Source organism: Copadichromis virginalis, linkage group LG19, assembly GCF_057382275.1.
Source record: "Copadichromis virginalis isolate Kocher_CV1m ecotype Utaka linkage group LG19, C_Virginalis_male_GT1.1, whole genome shotgun sequence".
NCBI classification, from domain to species: domain Eukaryota; kingdom Metazoa; phylum Chordata; class Actinopteri; order Cichliformes; family Cichlidae; genus Copadichromis; species Copadichromis virginalis.
This window is the reverse complement of record NC_140636.1, coordinates 26566047-26586057: the sequence shown is the minus strand read 5'-3', so window position 1 is coordinate 26586057 and position 20011 is coordinate 26566047. Positions and strand designations below refer to the sequence as shown.

Below are 20011 nucleotides of genomic sequence, written 5' to 3'. Positions count from 1 at the left end.
TGCACATATGTTTCTCTGCTGGCTTGGAAACACCAGCATTATAATATGCTTTTAAGACACGGAGTTAAAAAAAATGCTACATACAAACAGTACAGACATTTTAATAAACATTAAAATATACAGGTGGTATAGTCACAGGACAAACAGACCCATTTTTCTGTGGATCTGACTGGATTTAAAGAACGGGGGGGGGGGAATCCTTAAGCTGATTTATATGAGATTTCAATATCTGTACAGCATTACAAACAGGGCTTAAGCAATGTATTGTATGTCAGTCACTTGAGTCATCTTGTTCTCATTCGCTGTCATTGCTGTCACTGTCTGAATACGCTCCCAACAGGCTGAGGGATGATGACCCATTTTGTGTGGTGACGGGTTTAGAAGCGTCTGTCGTCGCTGGCTTTGAATCTGAAAAACAAGACAAACAAAGACTATCTTACAATGAAGAAAAAGCTAACTTTTGATTAAAGATGTGAACAAGTACCAACACGAAGGACATAGTTTGGTGAGAGAAAAACAAAAGTCAAGTACAAAATGCCAGAGACTTCAAATAAAAGAGGCCAAAGTGTGCAGGATAACGATGTGTTACCTGTCTGTGAGATAGGAGCAGCAGTTTCCGTTACTGAACTGGGTTTGCTCACAGTCATTACTGGTTTCTTTCGGACAATCAGTGAACCTAATGCTCCTTTACCACCCAGCGTCCCGACACTCCTCTCCCAGCTCTCCACCTTGGCCTTCTTTGCTCCTCCAGCTGAAGCTCCCTGTAGAAAGGATGAGGAAAACACAGCCCAAAGCTTTTCGGTCAGCAACACATAGAAAATTCTCATTAAGTACATTGTGATTGTGGAATTCTGTATTTAAAGACAATGAGCATTGTGAAAGTCACTGGCCTTAACTGCCACAACCTTACATATAAACCCTCTTCCAAAGAAGCTGAGAAAGTATGTAAATGAAAACAGAACATCATATTTAACATTTAAACTGAAAACCACTGTGTAGTATCACCTCGTCTTTAACAATAGTTTGTTAGCAACCAGCTGATGGACTTTTAGGAGAGGAATTTTCTCTCATTCTCGTCTGATAAGAGATTCTAGCTGCTCAGCAGTCTTTGGCATATTTTTCATTTCATGACTGTGCAGATGTTTTCCACTGATGAATGCAGGCAGCCCAGCTCAGCACCTGGACTTTTCTACTACAATGCCATGCTGTTGTAATAGATGCAGCATTGTCTTGCTGAAATATGCAAAGCTCTCCCAGAAAGACATGGTCTGGATGGAAGAATATGTTGCTCACTCGAAAACCTTTTCAGCATTATTGCTTTTCACTTTGCCTCAGTCAATTTTAAGCTAGGTTTGGGCCACAGAAGATGGATCACGTTCACATGTGTCATGAGAGGTCTGTGTTAGGTGACTGGGTTTATGAAAACCCAGCTCAATATATTGATCTCCAGACTCTAAATTATAAAATGAAAATCATAGTTCTTTATTCAAACTTTGAAACATTGGAGGTAAAACAGGAAAATGAAGAGGCAGTCACTGAAACCTTGAGGATTATGACTAAATAATCTTGACAGATATTTAGATATGTCACATGTGGGTGGCTATACAGACCTCTGCCTCTGTTGGTTTGTCAGCAGTGAGGATGTCTGTTGGTTTGTCTGAGCTGGACTTGTTTGACTGTTTGCTGCTGCTCTCTTCTTCTGTTTCTGAATCAGAGTCAGACTCTCTGAGTCTTTTCACGAGAGCACGATCCAACATCTCCCTGTTGAACAAAGCACAGTGTAATTTTAAATTTCCACATATACATCTAGCTATGTATTAGATATTATAGCAAAAAACATTTTCAATTAAATATGAAACATGCTTGAGATTGTTCAAAAAAAAAAAAAATTAAAAAAAAAAATCTGACAATTTTTCTGAGCATGCACAACTCACTTCATTTCACGCTCATCCTCCTCTTTCTCCCGTTCCCGCTCCCTCTTCTCCATCTCTCTGTACTGGTCGATCATTCCCTCAAAGTCCACCAGAGCCTGTCTCTGATTCAGCTCCTTCAACTCCTGCAGGTTCTCCAAAACCTCCATCTCTAACTTTGAATCCTTTGTGCGGTTCTCCAGCACCTGGTCGAGGATTGGGAAACCATTCATTCTGTGTTTCATGTGCCAATTTAAGTAAGAACAGAGGATGACTTTTAAAACACTAACCTTCATGGGGTTGTTCAGTTCCTCTTCTTCCCTCTCCTGCTGGATTCTCTTCTCCTCCTCCTCAATGAGTTTCTCTGCCTGGAAGTTCCGCGTTGCGCCATGCTCCATGGCGTAGTCTGTGTTCTCTGGGTCAGTCTATGACGTCATCATAAGATATAGCATTGTCAACGGGTATTTTATGCCCAATATAAGTGATATCTCTGAGATATCTCTTGCAACTTCGATGATCAGATCATTCACACTTACCTTAAATGTAATTTCAGCAAGACAGCGGGTACATTTGATGTAGAAACGAAAGATAGGCAGTCCCATGTAGGTCTCATTCTGAACGGTCTCTTTGCGAGCATTGAACTTCTTCCCCTTGTAAATGTACTCACCGCATGTTTTACACCTGCAAAGTAGAAGAAATGATGACACTGTAGTGACAGGAGTAATTTAGAGAAGCCAAAAAAAGGTCCTATAAGTGAGCAGCAACCCTGTTTTACTGCAAATAAGCCATATATCTAATGAATAGACTTACATTCATATAAACCAAACCAACCAAGATTCCTGCTTTGACAGTTAGAAATAACCTTAACACTGTACGCTTAAGTCACTAAAAAGCAGAAATATATATGTTAAGGCCATGAATAAACTGGACCTGGAAGTCTCTATTTGGAAAGAAAGCTCTAAAACAGCTCTACCTTCTCCAACAACTTGAAAAATACAATGTTTGTGTCATATAGTCATTCCAAGAGCATGATATACGCTCATTTTTTCTGAAACTGGAAAAAATGTTAAAAGATTATTATTATGTGCTGGATGAAGGTCATTTACCAGAGTTATTAAAAAGAGTAGATGTTACTTTTTTAAACACATCCCACTGTTTAAAATCCTATTTGTTAAATCTCTGAAACTGATGTGAACCGAAGTATGCAAACAGTCATGAGGTCCCAGGTTACTACAGTGGCTGTGTCTGAGTGGGTGAATGTGATCTAAAGATTGTTTTGCATGTTCATTAAAAGCCCAGAATTACCATGACAGTCATGCCTATGATGAGTGTATATGTCTGACCACAACTGTTGGTACCAGTCCATTCATAACGCTCCAGGGGGCGTTTTTGTTCGCCTTCTCGCATGTTGTTTGGTTGTGTATTCATAACAGCATCCTTTACAACATTAGCTGCATTTCATTGTAAGAAAGTTAAACTTCAGAAGTGTAACCAGGAAACAACTTCTTAGATATACGTGGGTAAGACAAGCATACCTCATATTAAATGGAGCCATCAATCTGACCACATACTGACGATCTTTGGGGAGCTTTAGCTTCGGGATTTTGGACGGATCGAAATCCGGAGGGTAGTATTTCTGTGGATAGCAAAACACATAGGTTAGCTTACAAACTTGTAGCCATTAGACTAATAATGTCTAATTTTATTACAATATAGTCTTGATACACACTATCGTAGTAACAGTAGTTGAAAAAGCAACGCTACCTACCAGCTTTTAGTTAAATTAAACAGAAACTATAAAAAACGCCACACTTAGCTTCAATGCTAACGCCAACCTGCTCTGGTCCTATAGTATTTTAATAACAGCAGTGAAGTACCAGTTTTAGAGTTCATATACTTACATTCAATACTTTTCTTTCGGACATTTTTTACTGTTGCTGTTACCCAAACGTACAGAAAAAAAACGCTGGAAAGTCGCAACACCTCTTGTAAACTGCAAGATAAGCTTCCGGTTGCTTGTTCAATTGCTTCCCTCCTCCAAATTGCGCTCGCCCCCGCGCGGTAAAAGTGAGAAACAACAGCAACAACAAAATATTTTAACAATGGATATTGAATACATTTATTATAAAAAAAATCATTGTCAAGGGAAATACACGTATAACGACTTGAATTACTTGGATTTTTACAGTTCTCTCCTTCAAACCCCCCAAATCCCTTTATCCTTTGCTGCCATTCTACCTGAATGACTCATATAAGCTTTATATATTGAACAGGGCCCTCAGGTGCTGTCTGCTTTGTCTTTTTTTTTCCAACATAGTGAAAGGGATCATGACCAGCATGGTAAATGGCGTAAAACGATTTGTCAGTGATATGGGGGTCAGTAATATGGTTTGGTGTGTAAACAGAAGCCTGACAGCCTCACATATTCATTCCCATTACTCTTGGGAGGGTAAGGGGAGGGTTAAGGTTATTCCTACAAAAGGAAATTGTATCTTGATTACATATTGGTCTCTGTGTTGGTCAGCCTGTCTGATTTAAACTTTGCAGAACAGCAGTGACATCAGAAGGGCAGATCGTTAAATAAGAATAAGATATGAATAAAGTTTGACTTTAAGATTAAGGACTTTTGTTTCTGCTATTATTACTATTTTTTAAAGACAAAGAATTGAATTAAAATGAGACAACACCATGTATAGATGGAAGCATTAAATTTTTAGAACTACCCTTTTAGGGTCTACTTTCTGAATGAGAGCACATTTATTAGACTTCACCAATAGCAAACTTGAAAGAAAAAAGTTAAATTACACCAAAACAGATATTTTGTTTGCACATACTGACCCTTATCATCAAGATAACTGTGGCCACGAGTGTGCTATCCCATTAGGCTAATATTGTAAATTCCTAACCTTTTCATTGGTAATCTGTAATTTATAGTGTCAAATGCAAGTCATAAAATCTCCCCAGTGGATTCCTTGTTGTGCATTTTACGCAGTAAATTGTATTTTTCAGTGAAATTATCAGGGCTTTGCAAAACACCACTTTCAAAAATTGGAAACAATTCTGTTGTTGTCTTTTTTGTTGTTTTATTATTTCGATAACTGTGCAATCAAAATGCAGATTAGCTGTTTTACTTGATTTCTCACTCTGATTCTGACACATCAATGTGACGCATCAGTGAGTCAGATATGTGATTAACCAAAAAGGCCACAGAAACAGGTGGAAAAAAATGTGATTTGTTGGGAATTCAATGGGATCAGTTAACTGAAATTGATTGGAAGACTGGGATAAAAAGTTTTAGATAAAGGAGTTTAATTACTCTTTGGTCTCACATCGACGTTTGGCTTTCATCTTCTCTTATCGCTTCCTGTTAAAGATGCAAAGGTGCCGAGCAGTGTCATCCATGTCAAAGTTTCCATGAATATTTCAAAGACTGGCTGATGTCAGCAGCACTTGCAAAGAGCCTATAAAGACAGTTTCTGTGGACAAAAGACATCCATCCTCAACACTCCAAAGAAGCGTTTGTCTACTGGAAAAGAGCTCCACCCGCTGAAGAGAAGGACTCCTCCTTTATGTGTCTGAACACAATGGTCAGTGCGCGGACTCTCCTCCTCGCGGTCACCTGCTGCTACGCCTACCTGTATCTCGTTCGCGCAGAGGACTCCTCACTGGAGACGCGCTCACTGGATTTCACCCTGAAAACTCAACAAGAGAAAGACTTGGTGAGAGCTTTTGTTGGGGATGTGGGTTAAGTCGATTTAATTTGTATAAAGAAGGATGTTGATTTTTTTTCTGTATTTAGGGTATTTAAATTATTTGAACAACAATTTTCTTAAAAACAAAGTCCATAGTAAACGTTTTTTGATAATATGACTTTTTATCCCCCCCTGTGCAGATTGACGCATTGCAAGAAGTTCTGGAGAAGCTGAGGAGCAAAGAGATGCCCTTGGAGAAAAAGCATGGATGGTTACCTTCGGTAAGCAGACAAATGAGAAATAAAACAGCACGAAACCTGTTAGATTTCATTTTCTTATTTAAGATTCTCTGAATTTACAACAGTCAGAAAAAAATGAGGATTTTTAGACGTTTGTTTTTATCTAATCAAGATTTTTAAATTCTATAAATCGCAAAAAATTTACAATGTTTTGTCTACAGTGTACTAATTTTATGTTACCCTTTCAGTGTGACGCAGGGGAGCCGTGCGCCGTGCGTAAAGGCGCGCGTATTGGCACGCTGTGTAGCTGTCCACGGGGGACTACTTGTAACTTCTATGTTCTGAAATGTTTGTGATGAGGAAAAAAAAAGATAACAGAAGTACAAGAAATAACGAGTTCAGGGCTGATAAAAAAAGATGAATGTGAGAAATGACAGGAAGGTCTGCTTCTACTGTTCAATACATTTGTGATAGAAAATAAAATGCTGTAGAATGTGACTTTTTTTTTGCCTTTATAAACATTGACTGTTATGAATAAGAGTTTTTGTGAGTCTGTCGTTTTAATTTTTATTTCTCTCGTCCGTGTTAATTATTGTGTCACATCATTGTGTTAATCATTGCGGCATCTTGTGGAAGACTTTTTTTGGTCATAATATTTTACTATATTTATTTCTTTTCCCCTGATTGTTGGAAATACCGCACAGTTAGTTTATAAATAGATTTGTAAGATGAAAATACCAATAAATGAACTTGAATTCAAGGGTCTGTAGAGTGTTACTGCTGCACCTTTGCGGTAATAATATTGCATGGGATATTATAAAATATACATGGAAGTAATTTACAATGGGATCGGCGATTAATAAAAATAGATATTGATCCCTTTGCCACGTGTGATCAATAATTCAGCCTCTTCCTGCCCATTCACTGATGCGCGGCTGAATTCCAGCACAGCAGCTGTCATCCCTGTAATAAAAGGCGCTGTCAGGCTTTTTCAATGACATCACATAGAAGCGCAATTTTCCAACATGGCGTCCAGCCGGGTGCTGGAGAGGGAGGTCCAGGAGGAGCCGAAGCGCGCCGCTACCGCAAACCTCGACTTTTGCCTCCATAAATACTCCCTGCTCATCATAATCGGACGGACCGCTCGCCTCAGGCAGACGGAACACATCAGCAGGGAGATAGAGCGAGGTAGGTTTATTTCAGCCCGCGTCCAATAGCTGCTGTATGCCATTTTGCTTTTTCCTATACAATTGTATTACAAAAAAAACAGCTTCCTGCAAGTTCTTCTTGCCCAAATCATCACTTGCTTTGATATACTGAGCACACTGCAGTTTTTTTTATGCAATTTTTCCCCACCGTACTGACCGAGGATGCGTCATCTGGCGACACTCCACCATCAGCATCACCCCCTCATCCCTCCGGACACATTATAATTAAAAGCTGTCTGGAGTGGGTGCTTTGCCTTTCGCCTCAGTTTTAGTTTTTAGTTATGTAAGGACAAGCTTTGAGGGAAATGTTGCGCCGGGGATTTTCAGTCCACACACAGCCACTTGTAAGCGATGTCCCATTAACCTTTGTGCATTTATGCACAGCTGTAATTGTGGATGCTGCAGACCAGACAGTGCGTACTCATAACGATCCATTACAGTCTATGTTTTATTGCTTTGCTGTTTTGCAGCTGTAGACATTTTATGGAAGCCAGCATGTGTAGCAGACAGTTCATGTAAAACAGGATAGATAGGGAAATTGAAGAGAAACCACGAGGACAGACACAGATAGAAAAACAGACTGACTCATATTCCTGCACTGTAGCTAACTGGGCCAATTAACATTTCATTACACTCTGGTGAAAGCTATGTACTTCAAAAATGTCATCAACTTTTCATGAACTGAACAAACAGCCCAGTTTTTTGAATGTACATCTGTAGCTAAAGATTATTTCTTCATCGGTTAATCATAAAAATAATAATTTAACAACTGTTTGTCCTACAGATTGGGAAAATCATCTGCTATAGTGTCCTCCAGTTTTTCAGTCTTCATCATGTGTCTTTAGCAGTCTAAAAGCCAACCACATTCAGCTGACTGTCACGTGTTTCAAAGAAAAACCTCAAATTCTCCTCACTTGTCAGCTAAAAACAGAAAATACATTTACATGTACAATATAAGATGGTACATTCTGTATTTAATGTGTATAATTAGCTGAAAGTAAATGCTACAGACTCTTTATCGTGTTTATATGACAGATTGCAAGATACAATGATACTCGTTGTACTATGTTAAAAAGAGAGAGCAGATTTGGTTGAATGCATTAAATATTGAAATAAAATATACTATGGGATAGCTACGATTATAACAGCCAGTTTTAATATTTTGCGAATACTTGGACATGTGTAGGCTTTTATCACATTGCACCATGTGACAGTATAGCCTCTAACTTTCTTGCTGTCAGGTATTCGGTCATGGGATGTGGACTTAAAATCCTGTAACCTGAACCTCTACCTCCAAGAATTCCTCTCCCATCACACGGCATCTTTCAAGAGTGCAGGTAAGATTTAAGTCATCTTTCTTGCCAAACTCTTTGGCCCTACTGGGGAAACTCCCATTGCCATGGCAATATTTCAGCTCAGCCAATCTGGGGTCACTAAGGAAGGAAGGAAGGAAAGTGGACAAGCAGCCAGACAGGGCGATTGTTGAGCATGGGTGGGCCCACGACACAGAAAACAATAGAAACCTGCAGCCAAGTTTTGCCACCTCTCGTTCTCTCTGTATGGTTGGCAATTAAGGACAGCTGAGCACAGGAAAAAAGACAGACAAAAAGAATTAAACAGTTGTGTCACAGCTGATCCGTGTAAAGTGAAGTGATGAAAATGGTCAAGAGCAGACATTTGTCTATCCAGAGAGGTTGCCTGCACTGTAGTATAGCTTCCATAATAAGATCGACTACAGAAATGAATAGTGTGAGGCATGCATTTATTTAATTTCTTGTCCAAAAGTTAGACAACAATCAATAGCACTCACTTGCATTCAGTGTCAAAACTATGTATCTTGCTATAATACTAATAATACTAACAATCCTGCCTCCTGAGCCCTCACATTTACCAGAGTGGTGAATCAGCATGTTGAGGTTTTACATTAACCACCAGTGGAGACTCCAGGAAGTCACTGCTCCCAGCCTTCACATGCTATGTGATATGTGATGCTATTTTCTAATTTTTACATGTGTTACAGAAATATTAGTCATTTTCCCATTTCCAGTCTTTATGCTAAGCTAAGTTAGCCAGATGGTGTTTGTAGTTTCATTTTTTAGTGTACAGAAACAGAGATATATGTCTAATTATTGTCAAGGAAAGGAAAAGACATATTCTCCCAGAATTTTAAATGTTTGGTTGAATTATGCAAAATGTCATGTAGGGAAAATAGCCCTTTCTGTTTCCCTTTGTGTAAAAAGACTGAGAAACATTTGTTCATATTTGGGTCATGAAATTCCAGTCGGCTAAGTACGCCTCTGTATTCTTAGCTGTTCACCCAGTCCAGCCTCTCAGACTGGATGTCCTTCTCAGATTGAGGAAACTTGGCATCTCTTCCTCAGACAATCCTTCTGACTCAGCTGTTCCACTTTTCTTACTTTCTCTTTTTCACCCAGTGAGTCAATCACCCGTCCGATTAGCCCAGTTCACTTTCTCCTCTTTGAGCTCTTCTCCTATTTGCTTCCAGTCTGTCACTCAATGCTCGGACCTGTCGGCTTATCTCCCTCTTGTTTGCATCCCTGTGGCTGTCTGTTTGTCCTTCTCTTTATATCTCTTCTTATTTTTCTCTCTGCCTCTTCAGGGCATAAGTGTCTACGTCACTGTACCAGAGTGTTGGACACTCAGGTGGTGATCAGTCCATCTCAGGACCAGGTTCATTCAGAGGTGAGGGGATAAATCCTCGGGTGGCAGCTGACAAAATGATGCTGTGTTAAAATGATTCAGTTATTCAGAAATAAGTTGAATATAATAATTTCCCAAATGTATGAATTGTTGTTTTATTGCCATCACTATGTTTAAGCAGGTGCAACAGGAATTTATACATGTACATTATTTTCATTAGGCTGTAGATGCCTTGAATAACTATGCAAAATTACAACATTATTATCTCAAATACTTCCACACTATAACTGGGCTACTGTATGTAGTATAATATGTATAATAGGCAACATCTCAAAGCAAGGTGCAATATACCAAAACACTCACCCTCTTCCCCCAAACTTTAAACACTATTCCCCTGTTTTTACGTGGGATCCAGATTTGTTGAGCTTTCTGTGAAAAACGCTAACCTCGTATGTCACCTCGTGTTCATATCAAAAGCACCGGCATGCTCTAAAACACAATTAACTCAAATCATCACTGCCAGAATCCAATTAGCACACAATTTGTCATGTGGAAGCACAGACAGTCCAACACGTTTGCACACCAGTCAGTAGATAAAAGGGCCATGTGGCAGTTCACTGGTTTTGGAACATTTCCCCGGCTGTCTGGCCGTGGCTGTTATTGACTATTTCTGGCCTAACACAGACCAGAGAGGGGATGTTGGGGCTCAATCAATTACATTTTCTTCCATGCACAAAAGTTTGCCTCTCCATCATATTGAGAAATACCTGGCTATTATGATAATATACTGCATTTCTGAAAATCTGTTGAATATTTTTTGCGGTGCATTTACGTTTTGCTCTAAATTTCAAACTGACCGAAGTCATAACTGCACACTGATGAAGACCATTGTGCAGTTATGCATGTGCCTTCAGAGGAACCTAACCTAATATAACAGCTCTGTCATATCGGGGCACAGACATGTTACCTTTGTTATGTTTTTGCACGATTGTGACCTAAACGCAAGACTCCAAAAATAAAAATAACCATGTAGTAGATTGTGCATAAAGTTAAAAAAAGTACAAAGAATTCAAAGTGGCAACAAATTCAAATCCAAGATTTCAATTCACAACATTGCGCTGCATTTAGATGATCAGTGATAAACACTATCAGCGTTTTAAATGTGGTGGCTGATTGGTCTATACTCAATATACACATTTTTTTGCATGGTAAAAATGAGGCCTGTAGCTACTCATTTACTTTGTTATGGAGTAATCCTGGAATGTAATCACAAAACAGCTAAACAAGGGTGTGACATCTTTGTGACATGTGTGACATTTGATGTACAGAGCTGTGCAAATGTCTTGAGAGACCCTTCATTTCTTTATAATTTGCTTCCAAGGAACCAAACTGTCTTATAGTTTAAAAAAAAAAGTAGTCTTGAGCAATAGTTCTCCAGGATTTCTGAAGCTCTTATACAGTTTGTCTTTTTGACATTGACATTGCCTTTTCACTCATTTTTGGTCCATCCTTGTACCTGAGCATTTCAGAAGATCTTTTTAAGCTATTTAATGCTGATTTATGAATCATTCAAGCATAAAACAACATCTAATTCAAGACATGAACCGGTTTGGTGTAAATACATAACAGACAATATAGAAAAGAGCCTATTTTAAATTGTATCTTCAGGCACTTCATTACTAGCAGTCTGTTATAAAACACAACATTTGTTCCAATTTCTTTAGTCAAACCTACAAATAATACCAAAGTTAAGACAACTTGATATTCATAAAATACTGGTTTTTGGGGTTTTTTTTTGCACTAACCAGGTGATTTGAATTTCTTTCAAGATACTTGCAGAACATTTCTTAAAGAAATTACAAGAAAGCCTGCCTAAGAGTATTTCATGCATTTTCACAGTACTGTTTACTATTCTTTGATTTTTCTCCATCTATATTTTTACATTTATCTTCACTGCTTTTCTGTTGACTTTCGATTAGGCCTGATTTTTTTCCATTTCTGTTCCCTGGTCAGGTGTTTGCGTTCCTGTCCAGAGAATCGGCTCATAAGCTGCTGATCTTGGCTGGCCTGAGTGAGGAGGAAAGCGGAGACGTGCTTTTTAACAGAGGACTGTTTTCACCATACCAACTGAAACAAATCTTAACAGAACAGGTATACACCTAACCACAAAGTTGCAATTATAATTCTGAATGCACAAACTTGCCACACCTTGAAGCCCAAATGACCGGAACACTGCATATAGACAATATCAGAATATGTTAAGAGTACACGCTTAAAAACAAGCATCATGTTTTCAAGCACACACAGAGGTTTTAAAATTATACATGTAACAATAGTACAGTTTTAAAGTAAACCTTTATTACCACCTACAAATCCAGGCTTAATTCAGAGCAGTGACTAATGATTATCTTCTCATATTACTGATCATTCTTTCAGTTTCAGGGTCAGAAAATTGTTAAGAGTTCCTGGACTGTGGTCTTGAAAAATGATCTTTTAATAAATAGTGCAAAACTCTTAAAATTTGCAGTGAAGGGTAAACATCAAGTTCTCACAACAGTGAAGTTTGACCTAACATCCAAATGATACTTTAAAAACGGGGCTGTAATGTATTATTGAGGATGATCCTGATATTGAGAGTTTATAAAGATCCCAACCAGTATTTAGTATCTTCTCATTTTTTATAAAAATCATAATCAGCATTTAAAATGACCATTCCATAAATTTGCCTGTTTAATAAATGTGAGGCGCTATCCACTGACATGACTAAGATATAGCTTTGAGCGACTTTACTGTAAATTGTGAAGGATAAAATTAAAAATTGTATATATAATGCTGGGAACTTGTCTCTCTTCAGTCTTTTGACCAGGAGAGCTCTGCCTCCTCACTTCCACCCAGCAGGATCCATCTGACCCTCAGTTGTCCCAACATTGGCCAGTGGAGAAAGACTCTTGTGGAAAACCAGCCCCTGCAAGGTCCTTTCAGTCTCTGCATCAATCCCCCAGAGGTGCTGCCTGCGATGGAAGCTCTGGGGAAATTCACGTCACTCATCTCTTGCACCATTTGTCCTTCTTCCCCCTTTGACCTGCTGCCGCCTCCTACCACTGTGGGTTTCCTCAAGCTGTCCCGCCCCTGCTGTTACGTATTCCCTGCTGGCCGTGGTGATTGTGCCTTCTTTGCCGTTAACGGGTTTACGGTGCTGGTGGACGGAGGCTCGGACTCTCAGGCCTGCTTCTGGAAGCTGGTCCGCCACCTCGACAGAGTTGATGCTGTTTTGTTGACGCATGTCGGGACAGAGAACCTCCCTGGTGTCGTCTCCTTCCTGGAGAGGAAGGTGGCTGAGCAGGAGCTGAGAACTGACGTCATAGGTAGCATAACAGGGGATAATGAGTAAATTATGCTCTCTTTATTTGTTTCATTTTCTGAAATAACACATTGTGGCTCTCTTTCTTTCTTTATACTGCTCCACAGAGGACTCGTGTAAGAAGCTCATCTCTCCAGAGCTTGGGGTTGTGTTCTTTAATGCCCCCAGCAGGTTGCAGGTGGAACAACAGCCCTGTGAGTGCTGCAATAAAACAACAATAGAGTAAAAATTGAAAAAATAACCAAACTGTTAATATCAGCTATCAATCATTTTTCTGATAAATGCATTTATATTAATATCATTTGTTCATTTATTTACTTTCTGTTTTGTTTTGCACTGAGCAATCAGTGTAATGTTCAAGCACCAACAACATCTACTTGTGCATGTTATCTCATGACATTTTTAACTGCTAAAAACAATGATATGACTGATTGGTTATACAAGTTATCATTATTCTCCTGTCAGGTGTGGACAATGTACTGAAGAGCACCCAGCAGGCTGCTCTAACCCTACAGCTGTTAAAGAATTTAGACATCAGACCGCAACCAATGTTTCGACCACAAGGAGTCCCCTTTGAGCCCTTAACCCTTTTCCAAAAGATGGGAGTGGGACAGCTGGATTTATACATACTAAACCCAGGCAAAAACAACCAGGAATACCAGACATTCATGCAAAATTGGCCCGATGGAGTATCATCAGCATCTAAATCCCAAACTCTCCCTCTCACCGCCCTCACCTCTGTGTGTGCTCTGCTTGTGTGGCATCCAGCGTGTCCTCAAGAGAAGGTGGTCAGGGTGCTTTTCCCTGGCATTACCCCACAGGCAAAGCTGCTGCAGGGGCTGGAAAAGCTAAAGGGGCTGGCCTTTCTCCAGAAACCCACAGTGACAATGGGAGACTTAGAGAAACTAGGAGAAGAGAAAAAGACCAAGAGGACAGAGAGCCAGGACAGTGTCAAGTCACAAGGAAAGGAGGGAACACACAAACAAAGGAAAGAGCGTGGAGATGGTAAGGATGTGTCTTCAAAGGAAAAAGGAAAAGCATTAAATGGAACTGGCATGATGGAGACTGATAAAACCAAAATAAAAGAGACAGGCATAAAGGATAAAGCAGCAGAGAAGAATACTTCCAAAAAAGGAGGAGGAAAGGATGGGAAAAAAGAGGAGAAGACTGACAACAAAGAAGGGAGCATAGCTAGAAAGAACAGTCAGAGCAAGAAGGATGGTGTTCCCTCCAAATTAAAGAACGAAAATAAAATGAAGCTCAAAAAAGAAGCAAAGAATGACTCTAAAATAGGAGAGAAGAAAGCAAAAAAGCTACCAGGAAAGGAAGCAAATGATAGCAAGAAGCTGCATGTCAACAGTGCACTGCCAAATAATGACTCAGCCAAATCTGACACTAGAGCTGTGCCAGAAATCCTTGATCCAGAGTGCACTGTTACTGAGCAGGAAAATAAAAAAATGGACCCCGAGGAAAATCCCTGTGGCTCCAAAATGTCTACCCCTGAAGATATGACAGCTGATTTTCTTAAGCTGAGGGAGGAAATCGAACGAGAAGAGGCACAGGTGGAAACGGTAGATAAGCAGAAAAGCAGTGATCCAGAAAATGAAAAGAGCCTAGGAGGCCTGAGCCAAGAAGACACTTGTAATGAAACAGCTGACAGATCAGTAGAAAAAGCAGCAGGTAGTGGAGGGAGTGGTGATAATGGAGTGCAACATATGCCTGGAAGTGGTGAGAGAGCTGATACAGACTTGCAGAAAAGCCTTGTAGACCAGCCTGGAAATGCTACAAAACCTGCAAAGGTTGTAGGATTTCCATCTCCTTTGAACAAGGCACCAAAGAATGAGCGTACAGTCCAGTTAGACTTAACTCCAACTGAGTACACGCTTCTTGATGGGGCTTTGAAATATAGTCCACCCTCGCGATCCTCTCCAGAGAACCAGGCTCCTGTCAGCCCCGACGAGGAGACCGTAGAACCAGCGTCCCCCGACTCACGGCCCAACAGCGCAGGCCACACTCCTTACTGTTTGTCCCCAGACGATGTTTGGTGCAACAGGTCTGCTCTTAGCCGGCTACAAGCCCAGGGTAGCCTAGATTCTGCTGATGTTAACCAGCCAAATGGGTCATCCAGGCAAAGTGAGGGGCAGCTATGCCATCCTAAAAGCACTCCAGAGAACCCCACACATCCCAGAGAGAAGCATTTAAGTTTTCTTCCTTTGGGGACACTTAAGGAAGTTTCTTCAGACCCGTCTCCCTCTGTTGCCACCACCACTACACACTCCATGCCAGCAGAGGTGAGCTCACCTCAGTCCACAGAGGTAGATGAATCATTGTCCATGTCCTTTGAGCAGGGACCAACCACTGGGAGCCAGAGAGAGGGCGATGACAGCGTTTATCACTCTCACTCCAATGGCAGCCACTATGCAGGAATGTCCTTACAAATGAAGAAGCCTCTCAAATCTTTAGGTCAGAGTTCAGAGGCAGCACGACCTTTGGCTCCCAGCACACTTCATTTCGAGGCTTCAGGTCATGATGTAGACCTGTGTTTGGTTTCTCCCTGTGAGTTTAAACATTTTAAACAGCCCGACTCCGGCTCAGGCACCAGCGAGGCCTCCAGAGGAGCCTTTACTCCGCATCATCACGGCAACAACAATAACAACACCAAGGACACGTCACCCAGTGACTCAAACGCCCCTGTCTGCACTGAGGACTGCCCGTCCACCACTGCTGACGGAGCTCTGGACTCGGATGAGGATGAGTCATGTAGCGAGCCTTCTAATTCTCCACAAAACATCCTAACCCATCAGGCTCTGCCGCCAGACCCTCTTCCAGCACCTCTCAGGGACAGTCCACCTCTGCCTCCACATCCTGACGCCTCCATGCCAGTTCCCCAGTTTGACTCAGATGTTCATGGCAAGAGAGCAAAAGCCACGGGCATGCGAGGAAAAAAACTTGCAGGGGTGAGTTTGTCTCGTGAGCAGAAACACATGCCTGTGTTAAGATCATGTATGAGCTTTATTGTGGCTTCAGGTGGATTGTGGTATTTCTAAGCTGAAGACAGGTTGAATTATTTTGTTGTGTTGTCACACAAAGAGGTCCGAGTAATTACTGAATTTATCTCGTCTGCTAGATTGAAGGCAAAATATGTGATTTATGAAAATATATGAAAGATTAATTATACTATCAGCGCAACTGGTTTTGGCCACAGGTTAAAGCCTGTGTCTTTATTTTATAAGAGTAAAAATGATTATTATATGAATGGCTGCTTCAACATATCTGACATTTTGATATGATACAAAATGTTTTCTGTTACTTCATAAAACCCATCAAAATACTCAAAGTGGACCTTTTGACTCATGTTATTTTTATTTGTAAAGCGTAACCTAATTATTACTTTAAAAATTTGGGCCATAGAATTGTCTAAATCATAATCTATTTAAACAAAATCTACCACTGAACTTTGTATTACATTTGATCTTTTTTGTGATCAGGTCATTGAGGCCTCCCAAAAATCAGGCTCAGGGAAAAGCAGGACAGGGAGCCAAAGTGGAGTCACAAAAGGAAGCGTCTCTTTAGCTCGTACCCCCTCCACCAGCACTCGATCAGCACCAGCAAAATCCTCGTCCAGTCCAGGTATGAGCTGTGAAGTGGGATTTTTTCTCTTGCCCTGCGTAATTTAAGGGCAACTTCAACATTTAAGTGTTGTGTCTCGGTATGAGCGCTATTAGGCTGTAATTTCTCCTCTCCTTTCGGCCACAGGCTCTAAGGCTACCTCTGCTGGGGAAGTCAGTGTGTATGTGGACCTGGCTTATACCCCCTCTGGAGCCTCCTCTCCCACAGTGAGTGTGGACTTCTTCAAGTGTGTTCGCTCTTCTTGCTACATCATCAGCGGTGACAGCCCGGAGCGGGAGGAACTAATGAGGCAAACCCTGGATGCTCTGCTGGATGGAAAGATATCATGGCCAGACTCTATGCAGGTAGAAACATTATACAGTAGATTATTATGTAAGTGTTTTTTCCCCCAAAATGAGAAAATGTAAAATGCAATCACAGAGATCATTTCCATGAAAATTGGGCTGTTACTGAATCCCAAACCACACTCTGTAGATCCCTCCAAATGCTAAAATCATCAGCTATTACTGAATGGCTAAAGGCGGCCTTTTGTATTTCTCCAGGTAACAGTGATCCCTACCTTCGAATCGGTGTCGATGCAGGAGTGGTACCAGCAGACCTTGGACAAACAGCGTGAACTAGGAATCACTGTCCTGGGATCTAACAGCACCGTTGCCATGCAGGATGAAACTTTCCCCGCCTGCAAAATAGAGTTCTGAGACAAACTAGGATCTGCAGCCTGGAGGATGGAAGGTGGACCTGGGCTAAATTAAACTGTGACATTAAGGTAGAGAGCTTGAGGACTGATGGAGTGACAGAATAGGAAGTTAGAAACAAATATTATGGAAAAAAGTGCAACTCTTTCTGCACGTTCACGACTGAGTAGATAACGATATGAGGCTTTTGCCTCACTCTTCCTGGTATAACACTTCCTTTAGGGTGTTGTTGCACCGAGGGGCCCTTAGATCTCTTCCCTCCGGGGGTAATGCATGACTTCACTGACCCATGACCCTATGCAAAACAGGAGAGGAGGTCATACTGGCTGCAAGAGAAGCATGTCAGCCTGCATAAATGTAGATTTACATGAAAGCTGATGCTGTAGATTACTGAAAATAATGTACACGGGGTCAATGGCACTTTGTGTAGGCTTGCACTGAAACGTGATCGTAGTTTGTGCTGTGTACCTGGGCCCGTTTTGCTGCTTTTAGCATTAACAGCTTTCTAACAACATTTATCCATATTACATGCAACTGGTGAAAGTGTGCAAACTATTAATTATGAAAGCCGTGCATTTGTTTATTTTTCTTTTAATTAGACTTATTTGATCATTCATTTCTCAATGAGAGTCCAACAACAAATATTCATATTGAGTGGTAAAGCATTTTGTTCTGAGCACTGTAAGTACATGTGATGTTTGCTGCGCTTGTGTTTTAACTGCTTTAAAAAAGTATTACGCCACATTGGTGGCAGTGTCAACTGTGCTGAGCAAACAGACTCTCAGAAATACTGAAAATGACAATTACTGACTCTGAGATTACTGAAAATGAGTGTGCAAATCTGCCAGAAGGGATTAGAGTACCAGATTAAATTTAACAGCATTACAGCAATCGTGATATTAATATTAGTCCTGCAATTGTAATCAGTTAAAATGCTTATGATCATAAGCGTGTGAGGCTCAGACTTGTTAATATGTATTTGGATTGTGGATATGATCACACGGTCTGTTGTAGAGAGGCTTGCCAGAGTGTAAATAAGAATTACTTAACAATCAGATTGTATTTAAACAGTGAAGACATCCCAAAGGTGGAAAGCACCCAACCCCCCACTCCATCCTAATACTGAACAGTTTTAATAAAGTAGACTACAGTACACAGGGCACTTTGTTTAATATAGTGACAAAATTCTTTTCATTTAAAATTTTTATTTCTTGTTCATTTTGAAAATAGTTTTAAAAAAGCCAAAACAAAACAAAGGGAAAATAAAGAACATATTCAATGCATATCTAGATTATAATTATTATAACTGAGACATTAAATCCAATCTGGCTACACAGAAATGCGCAATTTATCACTTTTGAAGGTAAATATTTAAATGCAGCTCTACCCTCAAGGAAATTGTTCTTGAAAAAAAAAATTCTTAACTAATTAAATCAATTGCACAGACGTTACAAAAGGCCAAAGAAATTGCAAGGGAAGTGCAAAGTACAAGGAAATGTGTCCAAAGTACCGTCAGTGCAGTCTCTCAATAGTAAGTGTTGATTTTTTATTGCGTCTGCACATCATAAAAACTGGTGTAGTCACAGTGACAGGTCCTTCTTTTACTTGAGCCCAGACTAGATATCCACGAATCCATGGAGGGATGTGTAAGAAATCATCAGTGCTCTCTGTTCCTGTCACATGAATGTGCATGTGGAATGCAGAGTTTGATTAATACCAAAGCAAATGATCACAAAGACACAACAACCCATTTTGCTTTTTAAATCCACGTTTTTTTTTCAATTGTTTAAAGACGCTATAAAAACTAGTCATAAGTTCTTATTATACTTGAGAAAAAAATGATTTATTTCTCGTCACTCATCCCAATAATGTTACAATGATGTCCAGTGCTAATTTATAACAACTCATGACTGCCTTTTTTCTGCAAAATGGCGCCAGTTTGAGGTTTTAAACGATTGACTACTTGAACCTGCAAGTGAATTGTAACTATGTGTATGTGTCCTGCATGTATAAAAAATGTACTGTATGTTGTTGTTCATTCATGATATTCATGAAGCAAGAGAGCAAAGCACTGTGGGAGACAGGGCAGAGCAAGGTGTTGTGAGCAATGGGAAAGTGTCACTTTGTAATTGTCTGTAAGAACATACAATAACAATGTCAAATGTGTGGGTTGTAGGGCAGTGAGCAATGTATGAATAAAGAATGTGCATCACCATTCAAAGGTCTGCTGAGAGTTGCCCTGTGGATGTTGAATCAAATTATCATAATCTTACAACACAATAGAACAAATTACCCACTTTTGCTTATTGTAGCTACATTTTAATTAATTTTATATTTCTGGAAATGCTTTGGATGGTGTTACATACTTAGGATTATAAAATTTTGATTAAAAGAGACAAAGAACTGTAATTTAGCATACTGCATAACACAAGATCAACCAAAGTATCTTATTACATAGTAACAACCCCTGGATTAAGTCAGTAAATGTACGGTGTGGTCACTTTTCGTATAGGCAGTCTGTTTCTTATTTCTGCTGATTTTGCTATATGTTGCCATAAAAGTCAGTGAGTTTAAAAATGAATTTGGTTTTCACTGACTTGTCTTTCAGGAACAAA

The 20011-nt window shown here is 40.1% G+C and overlaps 3 protein-coding genes across 3 annotated transcripts; 2 read left to right on the top strand and 1 right to left on the bottom strand.

Annotated features, from left to right (window-relative positions):
* Positions 1-85: 85 nt before the first annotated feature.
* On the bottom strand, positions 86-3960 carry yju2 (YJU2 splicing factor homolog). The gene is made up of 8 exons (XM_085441862.1): positions 3812-3960; positions 3446-3546; positions 2447-2591; positions 2201-2335; positions 1935-2116; positions 1611-1761; positions 590-761; positions 86-408 (listed from the first exon to the last, which is right to left on the bottom strand). Exons 1-8 carry the CDS (start codon positions 3833-3835, stop codon positions 296-298), a joined length of 1023 nt encoding a protein of 340 aa, XP_085297988.1. The 5' UTR covers positions 3836-3960; the 3' UTR covers positions 86-295.
* LOC146686275 (cocaine- and amphetamine-regulated transcript protein-like) lies at positions 3290-6601 on the top strand. Its single transcript, XM_085441863.1, has 4 exons — positions 3290-3430; positions 5284-5629; positions 5803-5883; positions 6090-6601. The coding sequence occupies exons 2-4, from the start codon at positions 5480-5482 to the stop codon at positions 6195-6197; spliced, it is 339 nt and encodes a 112-aa protein (XP_085297989.1). The 5' UTR covers positions 3290-3430; positions 5284-5479; the 3' UTR covers positions 6198-6601.
* Positions 6602-6831: 230 nt separating this feature from the next.
* Positions 6832-19611, top strand: LOC146686274 (microtubule-associated protein 1S-like). Its single transcript, XM_085441475.1, has 10 exons — positions 6832-7029; positions 8291-8386; positions 9670-9752; positions 11724-11861; positions 12565-13075; positions 13179-13265; positions 13537-16028; positions 16560-16701; positions 16828-17045; positions 17244-19611. Exons 1-10 carry the CDS (start codon positions 6867-6869, stop codon positions 17397-17399), a joined length of 4086 nt encoding a protein of 1361 aa, XP_085297601.1. The 5' UTR covers positions 6832-6866; the 3' UTR covers positions 17400-19611.
* The last annotated feature ends 400 nt before the right edge of the window (positions 19612-20011 follow it).